Raw genomic sequence first — 16,135 nt, 5'->3', positions numbered from 1 at the left:
CATTAGTGCCACCTCCTCGTACAGCCTTTCATGGTGACTTTGTATGTTCATTTGAGCAGCACTGGATAGGTTGCAAGCGGTGAAAATTCAGCCTGTGCTACCAATTACTCCAGCTTCCTGGGTACGATGCAAGGCTGCAAGTGGGAGTTGCCTTAGATTCTCCATTTGCTTAATAAAAGCGGAACAGGAATTCCACATGGAACAAAGTAGTGAATTTATTAAGAGTTCATCCACCATCCTCACACTTTGGCACACCGCTTAAGGCTGTTTAAAAATACCATAAACGAACAAAAAAAAAGCACACAGCTAAAACCCAACCTGTTTCTGACTACAGGATAGAAGGCATTTAACCCTCCCTGTTCCATCATTGCTAGACATTCCAGAAGTACCAGGAGCTGTAGATGGCTGCAGAACGGATTTCAGCTCAGCTGAGTTTCCTTCCAACAGCCCCCTGGCACATTTCCAACACAGCCAACTCTTTTACAGCTGGGCCTTGAAGCTTTCATCATTATCAGCTGAATGGGGGCAAAGAAAGGATTTACACCATCTGGGAATTAATCAGATGGACACTTCCCAAATTTCCCAGGCAAATGTCCCCCTTTTCCTCATACAGCTTCTGATCCTCCAAAGTTGTCCCCAAACTATTCTGTGCCTTGACAATGGCACTAGATTTTCCTCATGGCTCTCATTTCCCCACATTTCTCAGTAGCTTTTTCCCCCACACACACATTCAGCCTTTTTTTTGTGATTTTCATTTCCTCATGCCTGAGAGAGAGGTTTGATCAGCCCATAATCCATGAACCTCGTGAGGCAATCACGTGCTACATTAATGATGTGCTGCTTCTTGGGGTCATCTTCTTGCTTGCCAATGTATGTCAGGATCTCTAGGACCTCCGACTCCACCAGCTTCTTTGCTAGCTCTTTGTCGGCGCCGATTAAGTTGAAAGCAATGACCAGTCCTCGGTGCTGCACTTCCATGTTATCATGCAAGCAGAGCCTCTGCAGGATTTCAAGCCACTGGGTGGTCTTCAAGGGAGAGAGAGATCGTTAGTATTGATCTGAAGAATACCGCAACCAGAAATGTGAGTTTGGCAAGGCATTTCTCAGCAGAGGAAGCGCCGGGACTCACCCTTCATACTCATGCCAGGTATGGTTATTTGATTCTTCAGCTAAGGAAACCTAGCTCCAAACTTTTGAACCCAGTTTTTGTTACACTAAAGTCAGAAGCTTTCATGGCACTAGCACCACATGAAACACGTTTCAGGTTTAGGCTGCTGCAAATCTCTGTGCAAAGAATGTGATCAGAGTATTGACACAGCTGAGATGACCAGAAGCAGACCACCCACTCCCCCCACTGATTTTCCTGAGCCCCTCAAGGGCCCAGGAAGGCCCTGAGCTTGATTAATCATTTCCTGAGCTTGATTAATCATTTCCTGAGCTTGATTAATAATAATTTTGATTCTGACAAGCCCCAGTGTCCAACATCAGCGTGTGTGCAACACAACAGGGTTCATGAGTTCTCAACCACAGCTCTTCGCAGATACTCAGCTATGCAGGGTCTGAGTTCTCAGGACATACTGATCTGTGTGGGAAATGGAGAGGTTTGGGGATCTGTAAAGCTCAATAGATTATCTATCAAGCTCTTCTCATTTCCGAGTGAAACAAGTTTTGGGTTTCAAGTTATTTATCAAAAGCTTTGAGGGCCTATAGAATAATAGTCTGCATTCCTAACCTTGCTTGGCAGTTAGGATTCTGGACTTAGCTTGAGGAATAGCTATATAAAAATGTTTCGGCTCCGAGATGAAGTCTAGTATAAGGTAGGCTGGTTTACTTTGTGCAGGGACAGACTAAGAGCATGCACACCCAGGTCTCAGCTTCACCACTAAGCTCCTCACTATCAAACTGGTGGACTACACCTTCCTTTTGAGAGGCATTTTTATGACTCAGCCAGGCCCCTTCAAGGGTATGTCTATACTGCTAATAATCCGACTTATGGTCTTACCACTTCAGTCATCTTAGAGCAGAGTTTCTTTTGTGCTGCTGTAAGCATGGCCAGGGCTCCTGCTGCTGCAACCTGGACTTTCTCATCATCCTCACCACACAGTAACACCACCAACTTCAGCCGGTCATTTCCATCAGCCACAAACCGCTCTTGAACCTAAAAAACCCCCCATGATACCAGAGATAACACATTTAGGAATGCCTCATTGCAGTGGCTCACAAACTGGTGCACACAGTCAAGTCTGAGATGCCCAGTGAGTTACCTCCTTGTTGACCACCAGGTTGCACATGCACTCTGTGGCTGCCTGTCGAAGTTGGTCGTGATTCTCAAACATATAGTTTTCAATATCTGGCAGGGCCCTCTCTTTGACTATCTTCATCCTGTGTTGAAAAGCAGTCCAAATAAAATACATCATGGGACAAGCAATAACCAATTTATAAAATATTAACTGCAGACAGGGAAGGCCTTGAAACAAATCAATCCAAAGCACTGGAGCTCACGATGTGGTTCATTCCCTATCTAATAAAGATTAGGTTCATGTCTTTCCTCCTTCTAGAGGAAAATGTGCCATACTCCTCCTCCTCCTCCTGGCTATTTTATTAATTTTTTAGTTCTGAGACCTTTGTAGCTCTGCCAAAGGTAGCTCAAACTGACCAGTCTTCACAGTCCTACAAGACAACTGTTGAACTGAAATTCACATTCACTCCTGGAGTAGAAAGAAGGTCAAAAAGCAGTTAAACTCACCTAAGTTTATCACTTCTTCCTGAAAAGTTAGTGAGACCTAACAGAGCCTCGTAATTCTGGAGGCCATCTCTCTCTGTGTTCAGCAGGCTGATGAGGGGCCTCACCACCTCGTACACCTAAGAAGAGAAGGCATGTCACTGCTTTTCCAGCTCACAGATCTTGATAATTCCTTTAGCAAATGAAAATTGCCAAGATTTTTTTTTAATTCTTTTTTTTTTTTTAAGCTTACCCTCTCCCCTGGGAATGCCATGTCTGGATTGGAGATAGCAGCAATTTTCGCCAGAGCGTGAGAAGCCTTTATCTTGCCAACTTCTGTGCCTTCCACAGCCAGAGGTATCAGGGCCTAGTGACACACAGGAAAGCATTCAGTGCCTCCGAGAAGATTTACAGGATGGCCTTCATATACTAAAGTAAGTTAAAAATATCCTAAAGTTGTGTCTGTTGAAGAAACGGGTCTGGACTGTAGCCAACCGCAATGTCTTGCTTTTGTTCTCAAATAGGCACCACACCAGAGCTTGTAGCTCACACACAGTTGTTTCAAGAAGACTGCTTCATTGGAGGCTTGCAGAGGTAGGACTGGAGTGTCAGGGGCTACCAGCCCCAGGGGCTACCACGACAGCTCATGCTTTTCTGCCACATTCCCTCACCGTAGACACGTTGCAGGCTCCCAACAGACATTAACTGCACATCAGGTTGGGCTGCAAACATAAAAGCAATCACCTTTCCGCCGCCTTGAGCGACAACGGTCCCGCGGTCCTTGGGGTCTTCACACAAGGCAAGAAACACCCTGCAGAAGCACAGCAGCGTTTAGCGAAGCAGCCATGTGGGAAGGCAATAACCCACGTCCCACATGGGAAGTGAGCTAAAGCTTTGCAGGCGTGCCAGATCCACCAGGTAAATTCCAGTGCCCACAGCACTCTAGGAGGAAGCAACAAATGGCACAGTAAGAAGTTTCCAGGCCTGTAAGATGAACTATTCCAGCCAAAACCAGCACAGAGGACTAGAAATTCAAAAATGCATCCTAGCAAGGCAGCCCTGTAAGCCAGCTTCAAGGTCAGAACATGGATTTTTATGAGGTTGCTCAAGAAAAACTTTGGTTTTAAACCTTTTCTCCCTTTCATCTCACCCCCGTAGGCAGAATGCACCACCCCACGAAGCAAGGAGCCAGCCCAGGTGCCCATCTCAGTGGCACATGGGCTGGCCAGCACTCCCAGCTCCCACGACAGCAATGAAGGCACCTGGCGATGAGCTCCTTGCTCTGGTCCGTCAGTATGGCGGTGTCTGCCTTCACCATGCAGGCCAAGGCGGAGACGACGCCGGCTTTCAGCAACCGCTTCACCCGCTTCACCACAAAATCCTTCTTGTCCTAAGGGGGGATATTAGAAAGGGATTAGCCCTTTAGCAGGTGCCATCCTGCTAACTACAGCCAAGACAGCAAAGCAATTTCAGCCTCAGAGACAGGAGACCTGAGGTCTGTGGCAATGGATACACTGAAGAAAGTCTTCAGGTCCAAGCATCTCCTCGCAGCTCCCCAGCTGTAGAAAGCCTACCTTTGGATGCTCCTCAGGCACGTGCTGCTTGGAGAATTTTGCCAGTTGCACCAGCTCTGGGACCAGCTCCTTGGTATCATAGCTGTTGGTACAGTTCACCAGCACAGAAGCCACAGAATACAAGATAGTCTTGTCGCTTGCCTGCACAGAAAAATAAAAGCTTATGTGAGGGTGAGGAGGACCTGGCAAGGAAACAGGTCCCTTAGGACTGCCATCATGGTGATTTGCACTAGCTGAAGAGTTCTTAGGCTCATCCCCAGCTATATAGCCCAGGGCAGGAAAAACCAAAAGTTTTTATGGTCAAAAAGGCTGTTTGACATCATCAGATGCTGTCAACACCTTGACGCACGTGGCTTTCATGCAGTTGCTGACAGTAAAGGTGAGAGCATCTTTCCTCAGCCTTGGGAGAAGAGCAGGACGATAACAACCTTGAGGTGTCTCCATGGCCCAGGCAAAACTGATGTTTTGCTAAACTAGAGGTGAGGAGTTGGGGTCACAGCTCCTCCTGCCTGGGAAGACAGTGTTGGGCTGGAGGTCTGGGAGAACTTGATGCTACCAGAGGAATGACAGAATGAGGTAGGGAGATAAACCTTGGCTAATTCAAACATAGCTCGCAGAGCTGGCTCATCTTCAACAAAGTCATCTTTCACATCTGCATCGAGGGTTAGATATGCCAGCCCTTCCACAGCCCATTTCCTGGTGCGGGCATCAATGCTGGTGTTACACAACCATCTGAAAGAGAGGAAAACATCTGCATGTCTCAGGAGCCAGGACTAATTTCTCTGGGAGAAGAGGGAGGAAAAACAGATACTGAGATGGTTTCAGGCCTGAACATGTACTCAGGGTTCTGCTGCAGCTCCTAAAGACTGTGGATGCTTCCCTTGAGACATGACCTTCCTCCCATGGCCCAACTTGAAGGATCTAAATGCTGCAGGGAAAGACAGGCCAGAACAGCTACTCAGCACTGCTTTGCCTCCACCGTCACATGAAACACGTCATGCCCTGCTATCCAGTGCCAGCAGCAATGATCACCCATTCACTTCTCAACTTCATCCCACCTCCTTGCTTAGTCCACCTGGTAAATTCACCTTCAGAAGGTGCGTATTCTAGATAGCGCTCGATTAGGCTGTACCATTCTGGCAAAGAGGGAGGCACCATGTCTGGTGTCTTACATGGGAAGGGAGTGAAGGAGAACGCTCGTCTGGATGTTGAGGCAGGAAAGACATATGGTTGCTTGAGGCACAGAAGAGCTCCAGGTCGCAGTGCAATGGCCCTGGGGCACTGTCAGCTGTCAGGCAGCAACAGTAAATGAAGGCAATGTGTGGGCAGGATCTCTGGGTCAAGGAGCATATTGTATCTTGCAAAGTATGGAACAACAGAAGAAGAAAAAAAAAAAAAAAAGTAAAATGACTCACTTTCGGCACTGCTTGGCTAACTTCTCCGTGGACCCCTCAGCAAACTGCCGCAGTCCATAATCTGTACCTCCTGCTGAGCCCAGCTTGCAGAGACCCTGAGGAGGATGAAGAGGATACACCAGTGAGAAAGGTTCATTAATCCTCTCGTATTGCTGCCCCAAACCAGCCTAATCCATATCCAAAGTTTGAAGTCAGTTCTAACAAAGAGGAAGCATTCTAATACCCAGTAGATCATTCAGCTTGTAGCACAGCAAAGTGAGGTTTTGTGCTCCTATTGGGTGTCTTTAATGGAAGATTAACCAGTTTTGCCTTCAAAGTTACCAGTAATCCATGTGCTCTCCTGGTCTGCCATCTCCCCTTTCCTTGTAGGGGGAAGCACCGTAAACCATTCCCTGGCTGAGGTGAGTGAACTCAACATGTTCCCAGGACCTCCCCCCTCTCCCAAGTCTGGGGTTAAGCTGGTGAGTGTGGCCAGCGATAGAGGCAGGGGCTGCCATCCTTACCACCAGGGCACGGATTTTGATCTTCTCATTCTTGGTCTTCTTGTAGATGTCCTTCAGGAGTGTCACCCCATTGGAGATGATGAAGGTGGCCCGGCTCAGCTTGGTGGAGGCATGGATGAGGGCTTCCACAGCCACCAGCTGGTCAATCTCCCTCTCAGACCCACACAGGGCAACCATCATCTCCATGACTCCCTTCATGCCAAGCAGCTTGTTGCCTAAATCAAAGGGCCCTTGCAGAACTCCAGACACCATCTGGATGGCATGGAGTGTCTTATCCATGTCCTGTGGGTCAATTTTGCTCCTGCATGGGATAGAGGGAGTCAGCATATGGAACAGTAGCTGCTTACAGTTCTCATTCCCTTGGGCAGGGAACATCTTCCCTCGGATCAGGAACTGAGCTCCACTGCTGAAATATATAGGTATTTGGGGCACAGCTGAGCCCAAATTCACGCAAAGGCTGTGATCCAGCAGGTAGGAGTACAATGCAAGGATCTGAGGATCCCAGCTGAAGGATCCAGCAGGATCTCAAGCAAATCATTATCTCCCAAGGCCTCAATTTGGCATCCGAGTGGATTGCAAGTGCCTTATCTCATCCTTAAGACCTCCTGCTCCTGTGCCTCTGGGCCAGCTCAGCCCCAGCAAGCCAGCCCCGACTCACTTGATGTACTCCTCGCAGATCACCCGGTAGTTGTCACGCTCCGGGTCGCAGCGCAGGTCATCGTAGAGTTTATTTAGGAGGACGGAGGCAGTCAGCTGGGTGTTCTTTGTCAGTGGCAGGCAGTCAGGCATCTCAGGAATCTGGCCCACCACTTTCAGTATCTTTTTTAAGCCTGGAAACCATGGAGAGATACGTCTGTTAGAGGGGAGAGGGTCAGTACAAAACTCAGGATACTATTTGTTGGTTTCTTGCAGGGAAATAGGCAGCTTGGATGATTTTCAATTACTTTGCAGCCTAATCACATAAGCCTTAAACAAAGAAGGCACTCGGATATTTACTGGGGAGGAGCTTCTGCTGGTGAGATTACAGGTCTGCAGCATCAGGTTTTTATCCAGCTCTCAGAGCGAGACAAGCAAAACTGTGCATTTGTTCCCTGGCTGGATCAGTTATTTTTGTCAGGAGGCATTAAAGCTACTGACCTCTGAGGCTGGAGGCTTTGACTGAGGAAAAGTCAGTGACTTTCAAGTGATGTCTTAACCCTCCTTTTGCTAAAGTGTTATTTAATAACTTCCAAAATGGTAACACACATACGCATTGGAATTAGTACAAAAACACCCCCCACACAAATCCCTCACCCCCTTCCAGTTTTACAAATGACTAGTTTAAGGATCCAGCAAGCTCAGCAGGTGCTTATCTCATCCTAAGCTAGACAATTTATCCAAGTCAAATCCTCCTAACATTTGCAAATACTTTGGAATAAACTAACCAGAGAAGTTAAGTCAGTCCTTTAGAAACCGAAAAATTCTTCTCATACACAGGGTTTTTTTTCCCCTCTTAATTTTAATACTGTTTCCTGCTAATAAGTTTAACTTTGCTCCAGGCTTGCATGCACCAAAAAAAGCCAGAGAGGATTTATTTTATAGAGAGGATCAGTCCTACAGGTATTCAGGCAGAATAGACAGCTCCACATCTCAAACCAAAACAGGGTGGAGGGGAAGGACTCACCATTGTCGATGACAAAGATGGTCCTGCTATTGTCATGGTCTTTCAGGTCCTTCCTCGGTATATTCTTGTTGAGGAGGTTGAGAGCTTGGTCTCGCCCTTGCCCAGATACTTTCTTACTGACCAGCATATCCAGCAAATGCATTGTGATCATCCTCAAATCTTTTTTAGTATCTACACAGAAGCAAAACAGTACCAGCCAGTTACAAGAAATTATCTTTGAAAGCAAGTGAACCCAGTGAAAACCATTCAAAGCCATTCCATGGCTGGAATATAGGTATTTAAGTTAACACCATGAGACAAGAGCTGTGTGCAGGTTGTGATCCTGGACAGCTGAAGGGTAAAGTCCCCACTTCACCAAGGAATAAGGGGGACATCCCAGGAGCAGAGCCCCCCCTGCTCACCCCGATTCTCCTCCAGCAAGGCTGAAGGACCACCAGGTCATGCACCGTTACCTAGCACTACAGCCTCCTCCTTCCCGTGATGCTCCTCTTTCCCCTGGCCCAACAAGCAGTCAGTGATGGTCTGCAGGAGGTTGCAGACAGCCAGGGAGATTTCTTCATTGTCTACCGACATCCACATACAAATGTTGTCAATGCCCAGGTAATGGAGAATGGCTGTGGCCTGGCCCCAGAAAGGAGAGAGCAGGGCAGCTGTTAGCGAAGGGTACGAGCCTTTCCTTCCTGCATGCTTTAGAAAGGTCAGGCTCAGCTTGTACAAAGCAAGTACTTACCTGGGTGTATCCCAACTCAATCACAGAATCACAGGACCGTATAGGTTGGAAAAGACCTTTAAGATCATCGAGTCCAACCGTAAACCTAACACTACCAAGCCCACCACTACACCATGTCCCTAAGCACCTCATCCAAACATCTTTTAAATACCTCCAGGGATGGCGACTCCACCACTTCCCTGGGCAGCCTGTCCCAATGCTTGATAACCCTTCCAGTGAAGTAAAATTTCCCAATATCCAGTCTAAACCTCCCCTGGCACAACTTGAGGCCATTTCCTCTCGTCCTATCACTTGTGACCTGGGAGAAGAGACCGACCCCACCTCTCTACAGCCTCCTTTCAGGCAGTTGTAGAGAGCAATGAGGTCTCCCCTCAGCCTCCTTCTCTCCAGGCTGAACAACCCCAGGTCCCTCAGCCGCTCCCCATCAGCCTTGTGCTCCAGACCCTGAGGGCAGAGTACAGGGCAGAGTTTTGCTTTTCATCCTTATTTTATTTGTCATAAGACAACTCCTAAAATCTAGAGTTGCCAGTAATGCAACAGACTATTTCCAGTGAGGATGTTGAGATGAGCATGGCCGGATTTGGAAGAGGCCCTCACACAAGGTTGTTGACAAAGAGCCTGTTTGGTGCACAAACCCCATCCTGGCTGTGAGCAAACCCCGTGTCACCACACAGCCTGTCCCGTGCACGGTGGGACATCAGCAGGTCACGGGAGGCATGTTCAGAAACACACTGACCTAGCGGGCTTTGCAGAACAGCCTTTTTGCATATGACAACAGTTAATGTTTCAGAAAAAGAAAATAGGTCTCCACTCCACTGGATTATTATCTAGTAGATTTTATTTTTGTTGTGTCGTAGTTCCCCCCCCAACTCCTTTGTGCCGTTACACTGACACGCATATTCATTTTGCACATGTCCATCTCCTGCTTCCAACCACATAACACAGACAGGGCTTCTTATGAGCTGTTTTACACTATACAAAAGCTGTCTTGGTGTAGAGTAAGATATTAGCTGGCTCAGAGACCCCTGGGACTTGCCTTGGAATCTTCACGTTCTTGTAGGTCCTCCCTGCTTTTCCTTCATCTAAGCCTTGGACAAAAGCTTGCCCGAGTTAGTTATTTGTTGCTTTTCTGAGACCTGTGATGAAGGACGTGGATTTGACCCAGCCCTGCTCACCACAACTTATGTGGTAACAACTCATCGTAAGTTTAACTTCACCGGCACACATGAAGGCACCGTAGGGAACAGAATCACAGAATCGCACAGGTTGGAAAAGACCTTTAAAATCATCGAGTCCAACCGTAAACCTAACACAACCAAGCCCACCACTACACCATGTCCCTAAGCACCTCATCCAAACGTCTTTTAAATATATCCAGGGATGGCGACTCAACCACTTCCCTGGGCAGCCTGTCCCAATGCTTGATAACCCTCTCGGTGAAGAAAAATTTCCCAATATCCAGTCTAAACCTCCCCTGGCGCAACTTGAGGCCATTTCCTCTTGTCCTATCACTTGAGCACGTACAGCTTTGACCCCGGAGGTGGTGAGCACAGTAACAGAGGTAGTTTCAATAGTCTGTGTTAACCCCACTTGCTTATTTGTATTTTTTCTCCCCAGAATGAAAAAATTTATTTGTAGGATTTAACGTTTTCCCACTGCTCACAAACATTGCGAACTGTGGCAGTTTTCCACTCCCCCAGGTGCAAGGCAATAGCAGTGAAGGTCTCGAGCACCCCATTACTTACCCGAGCCTTATGTCCCGTGCACATACCCGAAAGCGTCCTCACAGCTGCCAGGATCAGCTCAGCATTTTTGGTTTCTATCAGCTGCAGCAGCAAGCTGACCCCATTGTTCTGGAAAATCCTCTCGGCACCCGCTTCTTCCCGCCCCAGGACTATGAGGTTGTTTGCAGCCTGGGTGGGAGACAGAGGAAGCAGGGGTCAGCGGCACGGCCCTGCCGGCAGCCTCCAAAACACCTCCGTGCAGCTCTGGGATGTCCTGGTGGGAGCTGTGGGGTGGCATCTCCTGATGGATGCAGTGGACCAGGTCTGACCCCACCAGGCAGTCTCTCCAGGGACATCTGGGGATCGGCTTTGCTCTGCCTGAGAAAAGCGGGTCACTGCTTGGAGGGAAGCATGGGGAAGGTGGCAGAGATGGGCCTGAGCAGAAGTCCAGTCTGATCCCACCTTTGGAATTTCAGGAGGTTGGCCCACCTTCCCACAGCACAAGGGTGATGCCTCTTTGGGGCATTTCCCCTCTTGGTTGTCTCTGAGTGCAGTTCATCTCCCAGCTCCTTACCTCGTCCTCCATCCGGGGGAGGTGAGGAAGGGAACCCAGCCTTCTGCTCCCCAGTGCAGCCTCTGACATTAAACAGCAGCAATTTGTCCTGTCAAGTCCAGGACAGTTCTCACCTTTTCTCGCTTTTCTTTCTCGCTGTTCTCATCCAGCAGGATTTCAAACATCTTCTGCACCCTCAAGTCTGTGGAGAACTGAGTGCGCAGCTGTGCCAACAGAGCATCAGAGGGAGAAAAATCGAGGAGCAATTCTCCTTTATCACTTCAAGGACATCACAGACCCTCAAACCGCCGACAATCTAAGCTGAATAACAAAACAGGCATCGCTTCTCGGTGACCAGCATTGACTACCCATCTCAGACTCCTGGGCAAGGGCAGAGCCAACCCTAAGCCATCATCTCTGAGACCTCGTGGTATGGAAAGATGCAGGGACTTCCTCACAGCACCCCCATAAAGGTAACTAAGTCAATGTTGCAACTGCCAGACCCAGTTGCCCCACTGGGCGACAGCTAGTCCAACGCTGGTCCAGTTCCTTGCCAGGACCTTACCAAGACATTCAGGACCAGGCCAGCCTCAGGAGCAAGCTGCCATGCTTTTTAATTTAACCATTCAATCTGATCCTCAGATTTACATGCATCAAGTATGAACTCCCAGTTAACGGAGCCTATTTATCCCCCTACATTGCTATAAGTTTCCAGTATGACCAACAATCCATCAGTGTAACCCAGAGCACAGACTTCCCACAGCTGGTTTGTGAACCTGGGACTGTTCCCCCAGCATTTACCTTCTCTTGGATGTCGGCCCCCAGTCGCCTCAGGGTCTCCTGGAAGTTTTTGTTGCGGGGTTCGATGGTGGCACATTTCTGAGCATCTTTGAACGCTTGGTCCAATTTCCCCAATTTTTCCAGAGCTTGGCTGCGCCGGTACAAGGCTTTGATATCCGAAGCATTGATGTCAATAGCTGGGAAAGCGATCCAAAACCAGGCATCAGAGTTTGTTTCCTGGAAATCCTCTGTGTAAACTGTGATTTGCTTTACAGTGACTACAGCTCCTTGAGACGTAGCTGTTATTAACATCGTGAGTGAATTGGTACCTGATTAGCACCGATTGCACCGGCACACCAAACCGGTGCAGCTTCTTTTGAACCTCCTCTATTAATTCCCTTGTGGCCTCAGCACTTGGGTGTTAGTGGACATCAAGGAATAAGACCACAGTGCCCCAAAAGCAGCTGTGAGAGCAGGCTGGAGCAAGCACACCCAGCAACGCAGCTCTCCTTTCTCAAAACAGCCCCCTCCTTACCTCTAGATGCATCCGAGGCTGCCTTGGCATATTCCTCCTGTTAAACCAGAAGGGAGGAGTGGTTCGTTAGCAGTGGAATAGCAGGGCACGTCCCCATTGCTGATGCACCTCTCTGTTCCCACTTACTAACAGGACACCCCAGTGAAATCAGCAGCAGCCTACAGAAGGAAAGATGGGGTTTAGGTACCTTTTCATCACTGACGGGGCAGGGGGAGAGGAAAAGGTCTGTGATGCAGGTGAGACAACATAGGCTGCTGCTGACGCAGCGGCAGACTGCGGGCAGTGATGGAAGGGGGGATACTCACAACAGCCTATCTGCATTTTGCTTTGGGTTGGCGTCACTTCTCCTGGATTAGTGAAAATTCAGGAACATGCAAGCAATCTGCTAAAATCCCACAGCAGGTCGTTACAAGCTGACTGCAGGAAGCTGAGACAATTTTGGTACAGATAACAATAACTTTTTGTTTTGCTAAATATCTACGTCTGCTTCTCTTGTGCTGGGACAGGCAAGAAGAGCAATGCCTCTGCACCCCAACCCGTGGCTTACAGAGCTCTCCCGTAAGCACGGAGCAGGCTGGCTGCCAAAAGCTTCAGAGCGATTAAGTGGGACCGTCTCCGCGCTGAACCGGCATGCTCAGCCCCATCAGGATTGAAGCAGGGAGGCAGCTTTGCAGCTCCAGGACAAGCCCAGAACAAATAATTTCAGAGCGGTTTCCAAACGCTCTATTCGATAAATGGACAAACCACACAGTCTACAGCTGGCGAGCGCCCTTGGCCGCCTCCCTGCTCTTCTCCCCTCGAGCACTGCCCAGGCAAGCCAGGAGCTTTTCTCACCTTTTTCAGGAAACACGCTGCCCTGTTCCTGTACAGCACCGCCTGCAGCGCCTTGTCTTTGTTGAGCTTTATGGCTTGAGTGTAGCTTTGAACGGCTTTCTCATAGTCATTGGCCTGAAAATATTTATTGCCCTCCTCTTTCAGCTGGATGGGATCCTCCATCTGGAGAGCTTTAAGGAAAAACACCGATTTGTGTCCTGTTTTCAGCTGCCTGGGTCACTGGGGTCGCCTGCCTACTCCACCAAGCTGAGCTTCACCATGAGACCAATACGTAATTAACACACCCATTAATAAAAGCAGCTTACCAGGCTGAAGAGTTTGGAAAATGAAGACCTAAATTGCTCCTCAAGGCTGTGGCTTCTCAGAAGCTTTTCCCACAGCTGTAGATCCTTAGGAGTCAATTAATAAAAGAAAGAAAAACAACAAAAAAAAGAAGAATTAAATAAGTTCGCCAGCACCACGGAGGGTCCGTGTGGCTCAGGAAAGAGCTTGCCTCCTGCTCCAAGTTTGGGCAGGACCTGGCAGCTCCTGCTGTCTGTCAGCGTCACCTGTCACCGCAGGCTGTCCCCCTCCCGTGCTATATAGCGCCTGGGGAAGGCTGCGAGCCAGGGCCCCCGGCAGCCAGCCCAGCTCGGGGGGGCCCCTGCGTGCAAGCGGGCAGCACCTCTCTGCAGCGAGAGGGGATCCCCTCCCACCCGCCGGGGCAAATCCCTGCTTCCCTCTACCTGCAGAGCTGCACAGGGTGTGGGGAGCAGGAACAGGGGGGTTTCATGCCAAAAAAACCCCCGCAGCTGGAATGGCTGACCCCCATCGCAATGCTCAGACCCTTTTCCCTTTCTATTTAAGGAAGCGCGAGACAGCTGAGCCTCAGGGACAAGCGGCCCCATGCCAGCAGCTGCAGCAGCACCCAGCACCTTCCAGAACGCCCTGGGATGGAAAGCTGACTCGCACCCGCCGCTGCCTCCTCCTCCCAGGGCCTTTGGGAGCCCACCCCGCTGGAAAGCCCACCCGTGTCCGGCACTGCCACCTCCCCTCGTTTCGCAGCCCACCGGCACACACTAACACAGATGTCTGTACTGGAGCATGCTGGCCCACTGCTGTGATGAGAGTTTCAGGTCTTGATTCAAGTGACACCGGTAGACAGAGCAGCACCAAGCTCCAAAAGAGCTGAGCCTTTCAAACCCCCCTGTTTTCCAAGGGTCACGGTCAATCAGGAATTCCGCTTTGCAACTTTCCTCCCCCAAAAGGCAGGCCTTGCCTTCCTGAGCGTACCTACGGGCATCCCAGCTATAAAGCAAATGGGGGCACTGGCAGTAGGGATGGGGAAATGACCGAGGAGAACACGGGCTGACCGGTATCGGCTCAGTTGCCCCAATCAGGCTTATACCACAGAGCTGAGCTATAGCAGACGACACTCTTCCACGCTGAGACACCACCAAGAAAAAAAAATTAATTCTCTGTAATACTGATGATCTGTGTTGTGGCTTGTGGATCTTATGCAGCAAGAATTGGCATAAGACTGCCCTGTTCAGGTCTCCTATGTTATTCACCCTGCACCACAGCACTGTTCAGTCCCTGGTATCTGGGCAGGAGGTGACTGCAAAGTTTGTAGGTCCCTTTGCAGCACATCACCTGCACAGCAGTTGCAGGCAGCTCAAACACCTTCACCTCTTTGGGGGTAGGTCCAAGGCACAAGGACCACATCTGTGGAGGGTGTAAGAGGCCATCTCTGCCTTAGGTAGACTCAGTACAGTGGCTTTTTTAGGACTCACATGGACTAAAATGCCAGAAACCCCTTCCCACATTGCTTTAGGTATAGGGGAAGGAGGGTCAGCTTGCTTCTTTTCAGTACTCATGGTGTATATAGTTATCTCAAGTTATCCAGAATAAAGGCTTCGCTTTCACAAGCGGCAGCACTGCAGATACTTCAAGTAAAGTAAGTTACAAAATAAAATTGTGTTTGATGCTGCTAATGTTTGAGGCAGAGCTACAAGTAACCTGAGCTCCCCTTGGTCTGCATTTTTGGTCAGGGGATCGGTGATTATACTGCACTGGCAGGGAAGAGCAGCAGCTGCCCAGGACACGGGTGCTGGCCCCAGGAGTTACCTTATCCCTGTGCCTTCCCACAGCTGGAGCAGATGTGTCAATGCACTCTGTGACAGCCCCTGAGGGGCTGGCAGGGCAGGCAGTCTCAGCAGCAAGTGCAAGGGGTCCTCTTCAGGCCTCGGCTGAGAAAGGAGGGCAAAAAAGCTTTTCCTGGGGAAATTCAAGTCCCAGGCGGCCAGGGAGGGGGACAGCCTCTGGGCTTCCCCTGCAGCAAGCCCCTTTCAGGGACAGAGCTGTCCCCATCTGCAGGGCAGCAAAGACCCCCCCCCCCCATGCACCTTCATTTTCCACCCTGCAACCCCAACTGCAAGCATTGACTGATGAGTCTAACCAAGCCCAATCCCGGGGTCCCACCTTACCTCATGGCTCCAAGCCACCTTCTAATCCAGGACCTTGCAGAGAGCTGGCAAGGTCCACAGTGAAATTACACTCCAGAAAATCCCAGGATGAGCTCCAGTAGCTCTAGAGCAACAGCGTGGTTGCAGACATAGCTGTGCTGAGCACCCAGGGCTTGAGCTTTTCTCCAACACAGCATTAGAGACCTTCACCTTGGGGTAAAGCTGCATGCAATGTTTTGGAACTGCCCCCCAAAATCCTAATGCAAGTTGAGGGCAGCTAAAGCATGTGCATAGAGCTCAGGTTCATAAAATAACTTCAGAAATTACAATTAATTTTTTTTTTCCTATGCACATCAACTGCTCTCCCAGCAAGCACTCAGACCCCACCAGCTCAACAGGAGACCATGGCTCTGCCCAGCCATGCCAGCAGCAGAAAGCCCAGAGCTGAACGCAAGCTATGCTTTTAAAAATGAAACAAGCCCTGCTCAGACGTGCACAGAGCTCTGTAAGAAAAGACTGGAGCAGCCTCACCTCTATCTCCTACCTCTTCAGTCTGTCTCAATTTTTAAACTTAATTTCCCCCAGCCTTCTCCAGGAGCAACATCTACCCCCAAAACCAACCAGGCCAGGCTCTGGTTCTGTTATTTATAGAGCCCGG

General features: G+C 49.4%; 1 protein-coding gene across 2 annotated transcripts; it reads right to left on the bottom strand.

Moving 5' to 3' along the window:
• Window positions 1-236: 236 nt before the first annotated feature.
• UNC45B (unc-45 myosin chaperone B) lies at window positions 237-16,040 on the bottom strand. 2 transcript variants are annotated; one of them, XM_075517842.1, is made up of 22 exons: window positions 15,499-16,040; window positions 15,140-15,261; window positions 13,339-13,422; window positions 13,034-13,203; window positions 12,200-12,236; window positions 11,686-11,861; window positions 11,019-11,108; window positions 10,353-10,520; window positions 8,330-8,498; window positions 7,878-8,048; window positions 6,873-7,044; window positions 6,215-6,515; window positions 5,712-5,806; window positions 4,887-5,028; window positions 4,297-4,437; window positions 3,985-4,112; window positions 3,467-3,533; window positions 2,976-3,089; window positions 2,747-2,862; window positions 2,265-2,382; window positions 2,003-2,158; window positions 237-1,026 (listed from the first exon to the last, which is right to left on the bottom strand). In XM_075517842.1, the coding sequence occupies exons 4-22, from the start codon at window positions 13,193-13,195 to the stop codon at window positions 760-762; spliced, it is 2,790 nt and encodes a 929-aa protein (XP_075373957.1). In that variant the 5' UTR covers window positions 13,196-13,203; window positions 13,339-13,422; window positions 15,140-15,261; window positions 15,499-16,040; the 3' UTR covers window positions 237-759. The 2 variants fall into 2 exon arrangements, with proteins under 2 accessions (XP_075373957.1, XP_075373958.1); XM_075517843.1 differs by having other exon boundaries at window positions 15,140-16,040.
• Between the last annotated feature and the right edge of the window lie 95 nt (window positions 16,041-16,135).

The sequence above is a fragment of the Mycteria americana genome, chromosome 15, assembly GCF_035582795.1.
Source record: "Mycteria americana isolate JAX WOST 10 ecotype Jacksonville Zoo and Gardens chromosome 15, USCA_MyAme_1.0, whole genome shotgun sequence".
In the NCBI taxonomy this organism is placed as follows: Eukaryota; Metazoa; Chordata; class Aves; order Ciconiiformes; family Ciconiidae; genus Mycteria; species Mycteria americana.
Note: the sequence above shows the minus strand (reverse complement) of the source record. Positions and strands in the feature narration are given on the sequence as shown.

Bases quoted from the DNA above. Each gene is read 5' to 3' on its own strand.
- UNC45B (XM_075517843.1), bottom strand. From the start codon at position 13,195: ATGGAGGATCCCATCCAGCTGAAAGAGGAGGGCAATAAATATTTTCAG. The intron at 4,113-4,296 runs GTAGGCTTTCTA...ATCCCCCCTTAG, and splicing joins TGCCTGAGGAGCATCCAAAG to GACAAGAAGGATTTTGTGGT. The intron at 1,027-2,002 runs GTAAGACCATAA...TCTCCCTTGAAG, and splicing joins GCTCTAAGATGACTGAAGTG to ACCACCCAGTGGCTTGAAAT.